The sequence below is a fragment of the Lonchura striata genome, chromosome 2 (assembly GCF_050655825.1).
Source record: "Lonchura striata isolate lonStrDom1 chromosome 2, ASM5065582v1, whole genome shotgun sequence".
Lineage (NCBI taxonomy): Eukaryota > Metazoa > Chordata > Aves > Passeriformes > Estrildidae > Lonchura > Lonchura striata.
In genome coordinates, this window is record NC_140704.1 from 16,693,181 (window position 1) to 16,710,262 (window position 17,082).

General features: G+C 39.8%; 1 protein-coding gene across 15 annotated transcripts in view; it reads left to right on the top strand.

Annotated features, from left to right (window-relative positions):
- ABI1 (abl interactor 1) overlaps positions 1-17,082 on the top strand; it is a 76,406-nt gene that overhangs the window by 9,975 nt on the left and 49,349 nt on the right. For all 15 annotated transcript variants that reach the window (XM_021543053.4, XM_021543047.3, XM_085565202.1 and 12 more), the window contains exon 2: positions 13,085-13,252. In XM_021543053.4, the coding sequence (XP_021398728.1) occupies positions 13,085-13,252 (168 nt within the window). The remainder of the gene's footprint in view (positions 1-13,084; positions 13,253-17,082) is intronic.

Genomic DNA, 17,082 nt, shown 5'->3' on the forward strand with positions numbered 1-17,082 from the left:
CTGCTGCAGCACCATATGTTCTTCCAGCACTGAAATGATGTGGTTGCTGCAGTAGTCCTGGGATTTGTCTTAAATGGCAAGAGATTTTTAATCTAATTTCTAAGGTGTCTTTAACTTTGAACGTTAAAGAAATTTTTGCCATAGATGTATTTGAAACTTCGGCTCGTACAATGCAGCTTATTTTTTAAGAAATCTTGCATCTCTTCAGTAGTGGCTGTCATTTCTAAATGTGTATTTCATTCTTCTTTCTCGGTCTGTCCTTTAACCACTGGAGAATGATAACAGCCAGTGGAAAGCTTTTTAGCACACATTCCCTCTTTGAAAACCTACTGTCCATGAACACAAGCTGTAAAATCAGCTCTTCTCAGTTCTCTGCTGTGAATGAATATTGACTGTTCAGAGACCGAGGGAGGTGTTTTGTAGGGTATTTTGAGGGAGGTATTATGTAATTATGAGAGAAGCTTGTTTACTGGGGATAGAAGCCAAGTATGCAGGGGTATGATACCTGTTGATTTTTGCTTCTCTGCTGGAGAGAGAAGTTGCTGGTTTTGGTCCTGAATGTCATATGTGTAGAGTATTTAAATGTGTACCTTGGGCATGGAAGGAACTTTAGGAGTAGATAATCTATGTTGAATAACTTTCTGCCTTGCTGATAGAAAACTGGAATGGTTTGAAGGATTACTGAAAAGCAGTTTGAGGGTCTTGAGAAACTGCCAAATTTCTGATGGGAATGAGAGCACAGGAAGAATGGGGAAGAGAGTGTGTAGCTGCCTTCAATGTGTTTAGCCACTCTCTCTTGCTAACTGTGGTGCTGAGAAGGACAATATGAAAAGCAAATATTGTTACTATTTGTTTCCTGCCTGCAGCAGAGAAATAGCTTTACTTTTCCCCCAGATAGCTGTAAGAGCTTACTGCAGCAGCAGTAGGTGTGGGGGAGTATGAACTGGAACAGGTACTTTTGCTGGCTGCATAACATCCCACGAGGCCTGAGGGAATGAATGTGGGGAATACTGTGAGTCATACTTGTCAGTCTCATAAAGCAGGAGGCTTTTTAAAATTGGCCTTGGAGGGGAAGAGGTGTTTAATGGAGCAGTTGTGCAGGAGTTAGGCAAATAGAGAACATAAATAATGAGCAAAGCTCATTTAAGCTTCTTGCCTCTTCAGAAAATGATTAAATGCAAGGAACCATTGTGAAAGTTAAGAAAAATGCATCATCATTTAAGTATAATAGGTGCAAAAATGTGGCCATCCATGATGATAAGAAAATTATTTTTGTGAATAGCAAAATCAATTTATGTAGTTGTTGAACAGAAAACATGCTTATTGTTGGTCTGTTTGGTTTTTTGTTCTATCCAGTTTCCTTTGAAAAATAACAAGGCAGGAAGCCGAAAAGCAGTCCCCTAACCCAAGAGCTGGTGGGGAGGTGGTAAAAAGACCAGTCTCCAGTTCTGCTTTGGACATATTTTTAGTGTTTAGGCTGGTTTTGTATAAAAAGTTTTTTCTTCTCTGTCCCCCTATTCATGCAGGATTTCATTTACATGTAAATACTGTGTATTCTTCAGCAAAACCAAGAGCATGTTTTTAGAGTACAGCTGCTTTTTTTTTTTTTCATTACTGACACAGACACTTCTTGCTTTTTTAAAATAGAGTTTTGAGCAGAGCTTATGAAATGTAATTGTTTCAGTCCTGGGCTTACTTGCAGATGCTCACATCATAGTGAGAATCTTATCTCTGATAGTAAGTGGACTTAATGGGCATAAAATTTTCTTGGATACTACTTCTGCCTCTTGCAGTGTAGAGAGGCCATCCCAAGCTTTGAAGCATTAGGAAATGACAGCTCCACCATCCCACATGCTGCTCCACTGCTGTTCATGTCCTCCCGTGGCCTCCGCTGTGTTTTAGCTCAGCTTCCTCCAGGGTGTACAGATGCAGAGGTAGTGGCAGTGTGGGTATGGGTGGATACACAACTGTGGTGATGTGTTCCTGTTGTTGGGGGACTGTTTCTCTGAGCACAGCTCCTCTGCAGCTGTAATAAAGCCACTCAAGCTGATTACAGAGGAGATAGCAAGGTGTCCTGATGGCCCAAGTGCTGAAATAGAATAGTTCAGGTTTTGTTTTTGCTGCGGGGGGAGACAGAGAATGATGTGGATATGACTGTTCTTATGCAGCTGGTTGCATGGAAATGCAGCTCTGCTGTCATCTGTATGATGAGAGCACAACTGCTCCATCTGCACCTCCTGCATATGCTTAAATCTGCCCTTTACATTGTACACGAAGAGGAAGCAGTCTTTAAAATAATGTGAAGGTGCATCTTAAAAACATCAGTGCAACTTCAACACTGATTAGAAAACTTCCCTGTAATTGTGTCTGCAAAAGGCATTGCAGCTGTATTTCTAGGGAAAGCTACTCACTTGAGCTACTGCTGTACTAGCCAACAGCACAGCAACTGTCTCACCAAGGACTTTATTTAGAAAAGCCAAGCCATTCCCTCACTTCTGAACTTGATGCTGTATTTCCTATTAAAGATTCTGCTTGCTTTGTTCTGTTGGTTTCTGTAAGTTAATTTTTACCTATTGCTGGATGTGGAGATTACCATATTTATTTAGTTCTGGTTATTTATTCTGTTCACTTTTTGGTGGGGAAAGAAATTACTTGCCAAATTGACTTGCCATTCCTACTCCCTCTCCTCTGTTCTTCTGAGCCATCTGTTTTGCTCTGTTATGTGTGGTTTTTAGAGGAGATAAATTTCTACTTGTTGCAATTTAAATAACCCTGTATGTAAGTGAGCTTGTGTGTGTAAGGCTTTGGAATGTTGTTGCTAACCATAGGATACAATTTTAACATAATATAAATAATTATGCAAACAGAAGCTGGATGTAGCGTGCTTGCAGCCACTATCAAATAAAAATCATACAGTCAGGTGCAGGAGAACGTCAAAGTCTGAGCAGTATTTGCTGTTCATGTGATCAGATAGAAACAGAAACTAGGTTGATTTTTATCAATTACATGCAAGTTCTTATGAAAACAATCATTCCTTGTATTGCAGTCCATTACTTTATTGCCATGAGATCGCTATATAGCCTGTATGCTCTGTGAGAGTATGCCTTGTGCTGAGAAATAAGCTACTACAAAATTGTGGGAATCCACTAGTTTGTGGTCTAAGTACGTTGCTAAGTATAGTGAGATATATGATGATTTTCTGCTGGACTGAGTATATTCATTTTCAAGACACTAAATAGCAGTGTAGTGATACAAAGCATGAGTAGAGAATTTGATCCTATAATGGCCATTGTTCTCTTTGTTTTAAAAATAATGTGATGTTTGGGAACTGGCTGAACTGTAAAATCTGGGCAGCAGCTGTGTGTCTAAAGTGACTCTCTTAAACATGAGAACTGTTCCTGAATTAGGAACACGTGCAATCCAGAAATTTGTTGATTGTCTGAAGGCCGGTGTAACTCTTGGCTCTACAGTTTGTTGCCTTGAGATTCTCCCTGGAGCTGGACAGGCCTGCTAATGACTTTCTGTGCTCTATTTTTCCCATTTCCCTCACTGCTTTGCTGTCCTGCAGCATCTCTGACATGGGAAAGAACCTGTTGCAGTGCAGAGCCTCCTTTGAGCCTCCTTGTTTCTGGACCAATCCATTAGTGGATGCTGATGCTCAGTGTGTTTGTTTTGCACACAGATGTTGAGGTTATGCTGTTGTATGGGTTCAGAGCACTGTTGACATAAAATAGAATACCAGGTTAGAAGGAGACCTTAATAATCATCTGGTCCAACTTTTCTTGGGCAAAAGAAAGCATCATCTAGACAGGATGGCCCAGCACCCTGTCCAGTTGAATAGTAAAGATGTCCAGTGTTGAGGATTCCACCACTTCCCTGACAAGATCATTTCAGTGACTGACTGGTTGTTCTCATTGTGAAAACTTTTCCTGTTGTGTCTAATTGGAATCTCCCCAGGAGTGACTTGTAAAAAGGGAGATTCCATCTTTTTCATAGCCACCCTTAGAATACTGGAACATCTTTATAATAATCTGTGATACTAGGACATGCTTAGATGAGACTGTAATTTGATCATTTATGCTGAATTTCATTGTTTTAACCTTGCTTGCTTAATGCTATCTAGTATAATTCCAGGCCTGCTTAGAGAGTAAGCATTGGGGAAAAAATAAGGTAGTCTTTGAAGCTTACCTCTGAAGTAATCAAATTTTATCATGTTCCTTGTCTTCAGATAAAGATTTGCTGTATTCTGGGTTTAGACGCTCAGTTTGATTTGTCAAAACAGAAATAAAAAACTTCATGTCAGCAGTCACCGGTCCTTGAGAGTAAACTGAAGAGGTAAACAAAATCCATAGGAGGAAGTGTTGTTATGAATGTAATTAAACTTTTTCACATGGAGTGAACTGAGAAGCTTTGCCCCAAAGCAGGTCACTCTGAGCTGTCTGGTTTCAAAGGCTTGCATGACATTAAAGTCTATCAAAGTTCTGATTTTCCTCTCCATTTGGAGAAACTTGAGTTGGGTTCTATGTTGCTGCCACTATATCAGAGAGAGGATATTGAAGTAACTAGTAAACACTAAAGTGTTTCCTTCTTATTCTCAGCAACAAAAAAAAAAAAAGAATGTAAAATAAGTCTCTGACTTATCAAGGAGCATGTCTTACTAGATGACTTAATATTTGAGGATGGATGCCATCAGAGAAAGTAAACAGACATTTTAATTTCAAGTTCTATTATAAAATCTATATTTGAGAGACATTCTGTTTTTCTGTAAGTTCTCTAATTCGCTATTGTCTGCTGTCTGGTGTACCAAAATAATCTCACACTCCAAAGCCTTGTGTAGCTTTGTTAGTGTTGAAGGAAGAAGACTGCTATGGAAGGATTTCTTTCTGCCAAGGATTTCTTTTTCTGACAGTCCAAGGGTGGCATTAGAATCACAGAATCAGAGTTATTTAGATTGGAGAAGGCCTTTAGGGCCATCAAGTCCAGTCATTAACCCAGCATTGCTGAGTCCATTAGTAAACCACATCTGCACATCATTTAAATACTTCTAGAGATGATGAATCAAACACTCTGGAGCTCTGGCTGATATCTCTGATGTCAGAGCCTGCTTTATGTCAGCTCTGAAGAAAATTGTGTTTGATGTCATAAAACAAATCAGACACTGCAAGAAAGTTCAAGGTGTAGTTTTGAAGCAACTGTATGTGCTAATTGGGCAGTGCTTTACAGGAATGAAATATGTGATTTCTGTACTGAAGCTTATACTGTCTAAATCATGTAAAACAGAGAATGTGAGACTTGGACCAAATTTCTTACCCTTGATGTGTGTGCAGCTTTGAAGCCTTACTAATTGAGTGTACAAGGGTTGTGTGAAAATGACACATGGGCATGTCTGCTTCTGTCACTTGAGTTCAGTGTGGCATGCCCTTATGGTTGTATAGACAGACTGTGACAACTGACAGTAACAATGTATTGTGCCAGCATATTTACTGAGGCATCTCTTTGATTTGATTTGGCAGAAGAACTGAAAATTACATTTTCAACAGTATTTTAATATATTGTATATAAATTATATATATAAGTTTTTAATAAGGGGAGTAGCTTAGCCCAGAGCCAACATGAACCTTGTTTGTTGCATTGGGCAGAAAATGCTTCTAACAGAGCAGCTGGCATGTACCTTCCCAAGCTCCATCTGTCAGTCTGCATTGCTTTATAAATCACATTCCTACTGGAGAGATTTATTTATTGCTATAATGTTTGCAGCCTGGATTAAAATGGAATTCCTCTGTTGTTGTTTTTAAAATTTACTTATTGTTTAAGTGTGTATGTGTGTATATATATATATATATATATGATATATGTATGTCCTTTAAACTTTACATAAGAATTAACTTTTCCCCTTAATAAAGAAGCTTCTCTCTCTCTACCTTCCACAAAAAAGAGGATCATTTTAAAAACTGAGTCTCTTCTATTTACGGTTAATCAACAGAATGCAAACCAACTTTCTTTTCAGGTAAAAGAAAATCAGCAAAGACACAGTGAGATTGACTAAATTTGGTTTCAGCCCATAGAAATGCTAATTTGCTATCAAGGCTATTCAGAACTGGTCAGGGGAATATTATTGATGGAAATGAAGGATTTGCTTCTAGCTGATTGTCTCGTGCATACAGGATTTGGGGGAAGGGCTTGTCTGAAACAGAGTTTGGGAATTACAGGCACTGCTGGTTATGCTGCTGTATGTGTTTGTAAAACAATAATTTGGTGTGTGTCTTGACCCTTGAGATAAAGAAGCTGACTAGTCAACGTTTTTTGTCAAGATAGGGCTTCTAAAAAGAAACAGACTGAAATCTTGTTTGTGGATTGTGGTGTAGTGGTGGTGATGATCATCTCATCTTCTGGCCTTGAATGAATGCCAGGTTTATTGTGCAATGTCTTTACCTGGGGAGAAGAGATATCAAGTTCTTCCAGTTTCTCTGTGTTTTGTTTAGCTGAGTTACTGCATCTTATCTGGAGAAATTCAACAGACATGGTATTATTTCATACCAGTGGGGTTTTTTTTGTCTTAGACGCTGGAAGGAAATTCCCTGGAGTTGTGGTAGATGCTAGCTTTGTTGTGTTTATTGAGGATTTCTGCCTTAGTAGATGCAAAGAATTACTGTTTACTGAATGAACTTGGAAGAATTTTAACCATGCTGGTTTTAGTTTTGGGGTTTCCATAGTGAGAGGTGTCTTGGGTGTCTTGCTCTTAATGGTTAGGCATCCTTCTGTACCTCTACCTAGATTTCAGATTTTTCCATACTCCTGGAACAATTAGTTACTTAAATGGTGGAGACCTTTGATATTTTCATTTGACACTGTATCTCACTAAGAGAGAAGTGTGCTGAATAGTCTGTTCCGTTTCTTGTTGTTCCCACTGTCAGTGAAGGATTGACTGCCAGCCCCCTGGAGAGGCCTTGGACAGGAGGTGGGCATGTTCAGTGACTGCAATATGTTGCTATTAATAGCTTGCAGGCTATGGGGTAATGAAAATCTTGAGCTTTTATTGCACAAATTACACAGATTCAAGAATGGTAGAAAACTACAACAAAATGACAAGTTATGATAAAAATCACTTCAGTAAAACCTTGAACATTTTTGTAATGTATGAACTTTAGTACTAATCTTTGTAATACAGAATTTTAGTTGAGATTTGCCAGTGGTCTGGAATGTCTGTTGCTTTTTGGCTTTAGTACTGCTTCGTATAGAGGCTGGGTTGGTCCTGTCATTTTAACAGGCTGTACTTGGACTAAGTCCCTTCCTGTTCTTTGTCCCCACATAAATGCTTGCTTTTTAAATTTCCCGGAGTTGTTTTTACTGATGATAATAACGATATGAATGGCAGAGCAAGTGATTCCAGTAACAAGAATATGGATAGTGATCTGTTTAAGTTGAAGAAAGGCAGTAGATGAAGTGTACTGGTAACTCTGTACAGCCTTGTCTGTGGTGCTGTGGGAGGGTTCTCCTGTCCTAGTACGTTGGACAAGGGTTGAGTTTGAGCTTCTGAGCTAACTCTTATGATGGCTTCACTTTCCTATGGGGGAATTGGGGTGCTGATCAGTGAAGAACAGTCCAACTTGTAGACAGATGAATTACAGGCCAGATACAACTCTGTGGGTATTTGGATGCACTCAGCACATCCCCTTGAAGTATTGCCTAGTCTAATGTATTGCAGAGAGAATTTCTTCAGTGGAATTACTGAATGGCACAAGTACTGTAAACCTGTTGCAGGAGACAGTTGACACACCTGATTGATACTCTTATTTTTACTTGCATGGCATATGTCATGTAAGCAACCTCTTTCATAAATTTTGAAACCTTAGTTTCCCATGCCACTTTGGAATGTAATATCATATATCCCTTAAGGCTGTATCTGTGGTGATAAAAACCCTGAATGCTCCCTGCTGAGTATCTGCTACTAATAACCACAGTCTGTGTAGATCTTCTTGGATGGCTTCCAGATAGGTAGTTGGCTCCTGAAAGTTCTTCGGAATATAGAAACTTATGGCACTTGCTGCTGTGACTTCCCAGTGTGTCTCTCTTCTTTAATTTATAACCTATACTCTTGATGTAATAGCCATCAGTAACAGCCAAAAAGTCTACCATGATGCAGTGTGTTTGCAAATCAGTCTGACAAGCTCTATGAAAAACAGATAAGGGAGAACCTGTATCTGTGGGGTACCTACTTATTTCAGTATGTAGCTTCTCAGTCTTTTTACAGTGATCTAGGGACATGATATTCAATATAAATGACATTTAGCTCCTGAGCCAAAATCTAATGTAGTGTATATGGTGTATTTATATTTAATATTGCATATTTGGATGTGAAATACTTGGTCTAAGAACATATATTGGGAGTAGTTTAGAGATGTCCAAGCTTTTTGCAATTAGAAGTAACAAACCCTCAAGACCAGCTATGATTTGTTAAAACCTTATTAGATCAGTGAAGCAGTAACTTCAGACTCATATCTCTGAAGTTCCACATAATGTAACAAGCCCTTGCTTTAGGGAGGTGTGCTCCTGTTTTCCGAGTGTGGAAACCACACTCGGAAATCAATTCCTCTCACTTTGAAGTGTTCCCAGGTATTTCTCAGGCAGGTTAAAGTACTGATGTCTAGGAGTCTTCAAGCCACTTCCAGAATGTACATCTTCACCATTCTGTATTTCCTATTGACTTGAAAAATTAGGTGCTGTAGGTTGTAGTTAACATAAGCCCATAAGATAAAAATTTTGACTGGGTGATTTGATACGGATCTCTGAGCTAAAATGGCAAGACCTTAGTGAAGAAAGCAGGACTTGGAAACATCCTCTGTAGTGCTTGTTATCTTTATCAGAAAGCATTCTGTAAATACCAAGACAGATACATGATGAGATGAACAAAAGAGAATACTAATGGATGTGTTGATGACTTTGCATAGTTGCATTCTGTGATGCATGATACCGATTGCTGAATTCCTGTGGCAACTGATTGTGTAATCCTAATTTTATCTTCAATTAACTGATTATAGGTGGAATTCTTTCTCAAAAAGGCCAAAGGGTAAAACTAAACAATTTTCTTGTATTTGCTTGTGAAGCAAACGAAAATGTACTGCAGTGTTGCATTTTAAAGGTGCATAAGTAGTGACAGCAAAGGCAAATAGAACTGAGTGTAAAGCTGTTCCTGTAGTTTGACTGCTGAGAGTGATCAAGCCCAGCAACACAACTTCAAGCATCTAAACAGCTATTGAGCACTTAATATTTTAGAGCTCTGTTTAACTTACTGATTATTGGGCTGCTTTAGGACAGTTCTCTGTTAGTAGTTTATACTGGATGAGGTTTTCTGTGCTTGAATTTGCACATATTCCAACAGCTTGAAGATGAAAAATGTGGAGCAACCCATGCCACATACTAAGGAGGCATTTTGATTTGCTTTTGCTAGGCCAGCCAGCTTTGGTGTGATCTGATAAGCTGCTTTCTGACCTTTGTCAAATGGAACCAGTTGTTCTCATGGGGAATTTACCTTACAGGGAGGATCAAGTACAGTGAATGTAACTGAAATTAAAAGAGGGAGAAGAGAGATTGGACAGCAGGGGTATGGACTTGTGTGTTTGCAGGGCAAAGTTTGACTTCTGAAGATGATTTGCAGTGTGAGCTGATGAGATTTGTGGAGGGAGCCTGTACATGCAGTTGTGTGCTGTATGAACTGGCACATGGTGGGAATTAGCTGAGAGAGAGAGATGGGAGGGCAGATGGTTTGAACAATGCACACACAGTGTTGTGGGGGTGTGCCTGTGTGGGTGGCAGTTTGGAGAGGGGAAGATGTGACTTGTAAAGATGAGCTGTAGGGTGAATGGACAGGTTCCTCATCATTTGACCTTGACATGTCAAAGAACTGAAGACTCAGTAATTAAGCTTCTACTCTGTTTTTATTGTGTCAATTCCTTGGCTGCAGAACCAGTTTTGACTTTACAATAGTATTTATATAAACTCTTCAAGGAAGCTTTATAATACAAGTTGCATTTGACAGAAATACATGGTATGCATTGTGGAGTGCCATGCAGTTTTAACTCTCTCTTTATGTACACCATTAAATTACATGAAAGGCTTTATTTTAAAATTTTTTTAGTATTAAATCTAGTTATGTGAAAGCAGTTTCAAACAACAATTTTGTCATGGTCACATGGCTGGTAATGGTGAACTGGGGATACAGGTGGGAGCTTACAGGAGGGGAACTTCAAAAGCTATGATGTTCTGTAAAGAATACCCATTTTGCTACTACAGGGGATCAGATTTTTGTTTATATCAAGGACTGCTGGTGAAAAAACAATCTCTTTGAAGCTTTTAATACTAGATTGCAAAGTAATTCTGAACCATTAGAAATAAGTTAGGTGACAATCTTTGTATTGTGTTGTCTCAAAATTGAGTAGTTAACTAGTGCTTATGTATTACATTGAATGTAAACACGTGTGCTGTGCTGTCTTCTAGTCTGCTTTTAGTTTTTGTCTAAAAAGAGATGTGAAAGTAACAGTTGAAGCACATTGGAACTCTATGCTCCCTCCTGTTTCTGTCACACAGTTCTTGCCTTCTCCCTCCTGCCTTTGCTGTCTGTGAAGCTTTTAGTTTATATCTTTTGGATGCCAGCAGTTCACATTAAAATAATGCAAAAGACAGTGAAGGTAGTTCTAATCTAAACTGTTAATCTGCAAACTGAAATTGCCTGAATTATCTGCAAGTCTTGAAAATAAAAATGTTCCTAATCTAGTTCTTACAGGACATGAAATGCATTCCACATCTCAACTATGTTCATTTAATCCTACTGCCAAAGTATTAATTTGAGCAAATAACTAAAACGTTTGGTGCTTAGGCAAACGAGTGCAACACATTTAATCAACAAATCTTTACAGATGAAAAGAAACTTGTTATACACTGAAGTTTTGTTCTTTGACACAACTCAGCAATGGAGTAGTGTGATTTTATCACCTCTTAGTGTTTAGCCTAATAGTATTTAATTGAAACTTTGTAATTAGAAAACTGCTTGAGTAAAGGCTGCAGATCTGCACTTGAGTTTATATGAAGTTACACTAATGTTGACTGCTGCTTTATTGGTTGTGTCTGGTTCATTAAATCTTTTTTTCAGACACTGCTGATCTGCTACCTGCATTTTTCCCATTTTCCACAGTGGCAGAAGTTCAAGTATGAATTACCAGTTGTTTTCTTTAGGCTATAGTTCAGTAGGACAATATTTTTAAAGTTACTACTAGTTGTGAATTGAAGTTTAAAATGCCTCTTTGTAAAGCCAGCTTTCAGAAGTTTGTTTCTTGAACCTTTAGTAGTTGTTTTGCAGGTTATATTTTCTGAAGAAGCAAAGTGACTTTTATTATTTTTTCCTGACAGCTAGAAGTGTCAATACTTTTTTTAGATGAAAGGGAAATACTAAAATATGGTGTTTTATGTAGTCTGGATTTAGTACATGCAATATCTGTTATGCCTTTTGGCAGCAGATTACATTGAACCATTCCTGCTGCTTCACATTTTAGAAGACATCTGTATATGAATTCCATTTGAAAGATGGCATTAACCAAGTGTCAGGTGTCACTTAGAAGTGTCAAACATTGCTAGGAATGTTAGTCATGAATATGAACAAAATTCCTGGATTGGGGGGGGGGTCTCACGGGTGTTTAAAAAATATATGAGCAAAATGTAACATAGTATAACATGTTGCAGTATTTAGGTAATGATGTAACTTTTATAATGTATATGAACAGCTTGCCTTCTGGTTTTCTTCTTAAAAATAAGAGACAGGATTTAAAAAACAAACTGGAAAACATAGGGCTCAGTTGAATGCTAACGGAGTGTCTTTGTTTCTTTGCTTTGTGCTTAATATTGTAACTCTTGCATACAATGCGTGTAGAGTGTTATTCAAAGAAATCAGCAATAAAATTAGAAGGGGCTATTAGTATGGAGTTTTTCTATTGGTTGCTGAGGTCTACTGTTTGTTCCACAAATCCATGAAATTGGGAAGAAACTACCACTGAGTCGCTGTGTACCACAAACTCTTCCTTATGCAGTGCATCTCTCTTGCAAGTGGAAGGAAATTCTGGATAGCTGCAGTTTGCAAGTTGGGTAACAGATAAAATACATGGCCTCCACTGCCATCTCCTAAGGTGTGATACAGGGAGTACTTCAAAAGGGGTTCTGTCTGTGTGTTTTCATGGTAGAGGTGGTGTTGGTATCTCCCATCCTGTCAAAGAGGAAGGACTTCTTGGGCCATGCAAGTCAAGTCATGTAAGCAGTTCCGTATCTTGGGCAGTAACCTGCCTTCTGGCTTGGGAGCCATCCCTAAGGACAGATTGAGGACTTTACCTTAAGAAGTGTGATTTCAGTGGGAAGGTTACCCTTTCCCTATATTTTTGCCCTTCAGGGGAAAGTGTATATTCCCTTCTAATATCTCAATATGTGTGTCTTCTCAATCAGTGATGAACTTTCTCAGCTGTCAAGGAAAATTTATTTAGCTTTTGTGTGAGGAGGGATAATTTCACAAGTACTCCTGTACGCAGGAGGCCTCTGTGCCATCCTGATGCTCTACTTACCCTTCTCCTGGTCTGTTGGAGTAGTAGCCAGCATAGCTAGAAGGTGGGCTTTGTAGATGGCATCTGGAATAGGGGGCACTCAACTGTGGGAAAATATATTTCTGTCTTAATTAGCCCAGGCTGCATGACCTCATAAGAAATGGCAGAAGGAGCATTTCAGTGGTCATTCAGGGCATTTGGAAGCTTTTTGAGAAATGAGGGATTGTACAGGCTTTAGAAAATAAATCATGGTAGTGCTGTTTTTCCTACTGAATGAATTGTTTCTCAGCATCTAAATTTATTATTGTTAAATATTTTTCAAATACTTTCTTGCCTCTGTATGATTGAGATTTTTTTAAAATCTCATGCAGTTCAAGTACTTTGGCTGCTCAGCAGATCTTCTTGATTACAGATTCTTCCAAATACAGGTTGTATTTTTTGTTCCTGTTCTTTTTTCCCATCCTCTTCCTGGCCTAAAGCAGATGTCTTGTTGTTTTGCTTTACAGGCTCCAGATAAAAGGAAAGCATTAGAAGAGACCAAAGCCTACACAACTCAGTCTCTAGCCAGTGTTGCTTATCAGATCAATGCACTGGCCAACAATGTATTACAACTGCTGGACATCCAAGCATCCCAGCTACGAAGGATGGAGTCCTCCATCAACCATATCTCCCAGGTAATCTCTTTTCTTTTTTGATAGAGGACTGGCAGTGTTGGAGGAGGCATTATTGTGTCTCTTTATTATTGAGTTGGATAGTTTATGTTGACTTCTTTATTGTGATAGAAAATGGTAAGGCTTTTTTCTTTCTAATATTTATGAAACATGTTTTGTGATTAAGGTCATGACCAAAATAAAATAGTTCTTGTATCAAGAATACTGGAATTATATTTGATTTACGGTAGGAATTAATTATCAAGATTTCAAGATCTGAAGCTGTGCTTGAGGGAGGGGTAGAGAGAAGGATTCTGTTTCTGAAGGAAATCCAGTTAGAAGTGCCATATGGTATTGAGATGGTATTTTATTTAACACATGCAGTGAGTTCATTTGTTTTCATAGCCTTACAGGATACAATTTCATGTGCTGTGTGGAAGGGGAGAGGGGTTCACATGCTGCCACTACCTGCTCAAGCCAAGCTCCTTCCCAGCCAAGGCAGTTGAATGAGTGAGCTGACCTGACTTGAACTGTGACTGCAGTTGGAGTTTCTGCAGTGAGGACATTGCAATAGATGACAGAAAGTATAGGTCTGTCCCTCTCTGTGGCAGCCTGTATTTCCCTGGCTGAAGCTTCACCTTGGCTGCCTGCTTCTGTGTGGGGGGAAGCATTGCTGCTGCTGCCTGCCTTGTACCTGATCATTGCCCTGATTGTATGATAACTCAGCCAAAAATGTCTGCTGTCTTTAATCTGGAAGTGGCTTGCTGCATAACCAGGTGTGTGCCATGTTGGTGCCAATGGAGGCAGGGACAGGACTCAGTTATTTCACCCTTACATTGCTGTTCTGAAATGGGCTCGAGGGAGTTGTCAAAAGCCCAGTGTCTCTCATACTCTTACTGAAATTCAGTTGGATCTTCACTGGACTTTGTCCTATGTCTCTTTGAGATGTTTTGTAAACAAATAGCTCAAGATGCAACCTAAAAGGTTCTTCAGTGCAGCCAGTTGAATTAAAAACAGTAGTTGGTCAACCAGCATCCTGTTGGTGGTACACCTTAGACCAAATACATGAAAGAAGATGCTTCTTATGGTCTCTGCTGTCTCCCTTCCCAGCCCTGATAACTTTTTTTAGAGTTGTGGTTTCTAAACATCTTTGTGAAATGGCAGCAGAGTGGTTTTACAGAAAGCATGTCAGCAGGGAGAAGATTCCACTGCGTGTGGAAGGGCCCTCCTAGTAACAAACCTGTCAAAAAGGCATGTGAGGTTAAAATGTGCTGAGAACTAAACAATGCTAAAAGCTGTGTGAAGTATTTAAAAAGTACCTGCCACTGAAACAGGAAAGTAGGAGGAAATTAAATTGCTGTAGATAAGCTTTTTCTTCTGTTAAGTATTCAGAGATGCTGGGATTATGACTACCTTTTAAGAAATGGCTGTAAAAAGAACTGATTCTACAGATTTTCTGAAGCATTGGATGCCCTCTTATACTGAGCACATCTTTTTTTAAGTGGTTGAGAGCTGCAGTGTGTGTGAAGCGATTATTGTTAAATTCTCATTGGCCCACTAGTATGGCTAACCATGGAAAAAACCAAAATGTTTGATACTACCATAAAAGGTGTTAACCCACTGTATTATTTGCTGCTTGGATTGAAGGCACTATGCTGAAAGCTATTGAGTCACCTGATACATGAACTGTTTGCTAAAGGCTGTGAACAATCAGTGCTTTATAAAGCTTTTGAGGAGTGTTTAGCAAGGTCACTTGCTTCTAGTTTCTGTCCTGGTTGGTCTTGCCTGAAACTAATCCTTGCTTATAAATGAATCTCCGCACACTAATTTTGTAGAATTAAACTGGATATAGATAATGCACACATACCAGATCAACTATTTGCTTTGAAGTGTTTCTGCTCAAATGCTTCAACTGCTTCAAATGCTTTGGGATCTCCAGAGTCTCCTTCCCTGTGCCTGTATCAATTGTGAATATTTCCATGTTACTAAAGCATGAGGATGAACAAATTCTCAAAATAGCATTCTTTTTCATGAAAGAAGTATTGTCTAGAAACACAGAACTGAGGCATTGCCAGGTTTGCAAAAAAGAGCAGCTATCTATGAAATAAGGTACAATTTGATAGTTCTTCTAAGGAAGAAAGTCCTGTGGCTCTTCTGTGCCCAGACAGTTTCTGTTTCCATACTGTTTTTCAGTTCACTATGCATGTTTTCCAGAATCACTCTAAGCTAAATCCTTGGATAGCTAAGCCTGATTAGTAGCCACCCTGTATTTTTCCTAGCTTTGTATCCTCTTCACTGGCAAAAGCACTCATGAGAAGTTAGGTGATGGACTAGTGTGTTATATTGTTACTGGAGCCTAATTTACGAATGGAAATTGTGCTTGGTTTTATAGGAAAAACTTTCTTTGGCTTTGGTTTCTGGTAGTGCACAAACACAGAGGCTTCGCATGAGTAATAGCAGTGTGGTGAGAGAGCACTTTCCTGAGGTGGAGACAGTGAACAGCTCTGGGAATGGCTTTCTCATAGCAGCCAGAGCAAAAACCTGCCCAGCTGCATCTGTGTTTTCTGTAGCTAGAGTTGTCTTTCAAGCTGTAAAGCCTGGGTCTGGAGTGACCTGCCATGTGATTGATTGCTACACCCAGTATAGGGGGCTGTACACATAGAGCTCAGCTCTTTGGTTTAAATCCTTCATGTTGACCTGGAGCGTTGCCAAGCTGACTTCAGCTTTCCAAGCTGCTCTAATATGGCAGAGCAGAGACTTGGTCACTCTTCTGGAGAAGTTTGAAAACCCTTCTGGTACAAGGGATCCTACTTAGCCTGTTAGGCAGGATTTGCAGGGGAAAAAGATAATAAGTGTATACTTTGCACCAACACGAGCATCAAGACTTCACTGATGGAATTAACTTAGCAAATGTGCTAGATACCATCCTGCAAGGGCCGAATCAGGACCCAGGGAACTACAAGCCTGTCAGCCTGACTTCTGTGCCAGGGAAGGTCTTGGAACACATCATCTTGTGTGCTAGCATGTGACACGTGAAACCAGGGAATCAGGCCCAGCCAGGCTGCGTTTGTGAAGGCAAGTCCTGCTTGACCAGCCTGATCCCCTTCCATGACAAAGGATACCCACTTAGTGGATGAGTGAGAAGCTGTGGGTATGTCTACCTGGACATGAGTAAAGCCTTTGACTCCATCTCCCACAGCATTTCCTGGAGAAACTGGCTGTCCATGGTTTGGATGGGTGGGCTCTTTGCTGGGTAAAAAACAGTTCGGGTGGCCTTGCCCAGTGAGTGTTGGTGAATGGAGCTACATCCAGCTGGTCAGTGGTCACCAGTGGTGCTCCCCAGAGCTTGGTATTGGGGCTGGTCCTGTTTAATCAATGATCTGGATGAGGGGATTGAGAGCACCCTCTGTCAGTTTGCAGACACAGCAAGAGGGATGGAAGTGTTGATCTGCTGGAGGGCAGGGAGGCTCTGAACAGGGATCTGGACAGGCTGGAAGAGGCTAACGGTCTGAAGTGCAGCAAGACAAAGTGCCAGGTGCTGCAGTTGGACTACAACAGCTCCATGCAGCATTCCAGGCTTGGAGAAGTATCTGGGAAGCTGCCCAGCAGAAAAGGGCTGGGGGGTATTGGTCAACAGAAGCTGAACCTGCTGCAGCATGTGCCCAGGTGGCCAAGACCCCAGTGCCATCCTGGCCTGTGTCAGAAGTAGTGTGGTCAGTAGGACTAGGGAAGTGATCTCTGTACTCAGCACTGTTTCTTGGTTGTCTTGAGAGCTCTTCCTCTTCTCTTCTCAGAAATGAAAGTTGACTTAAAACATGTACTTTAAGATAAATTTTTTGCTGCTTAATTTCCAT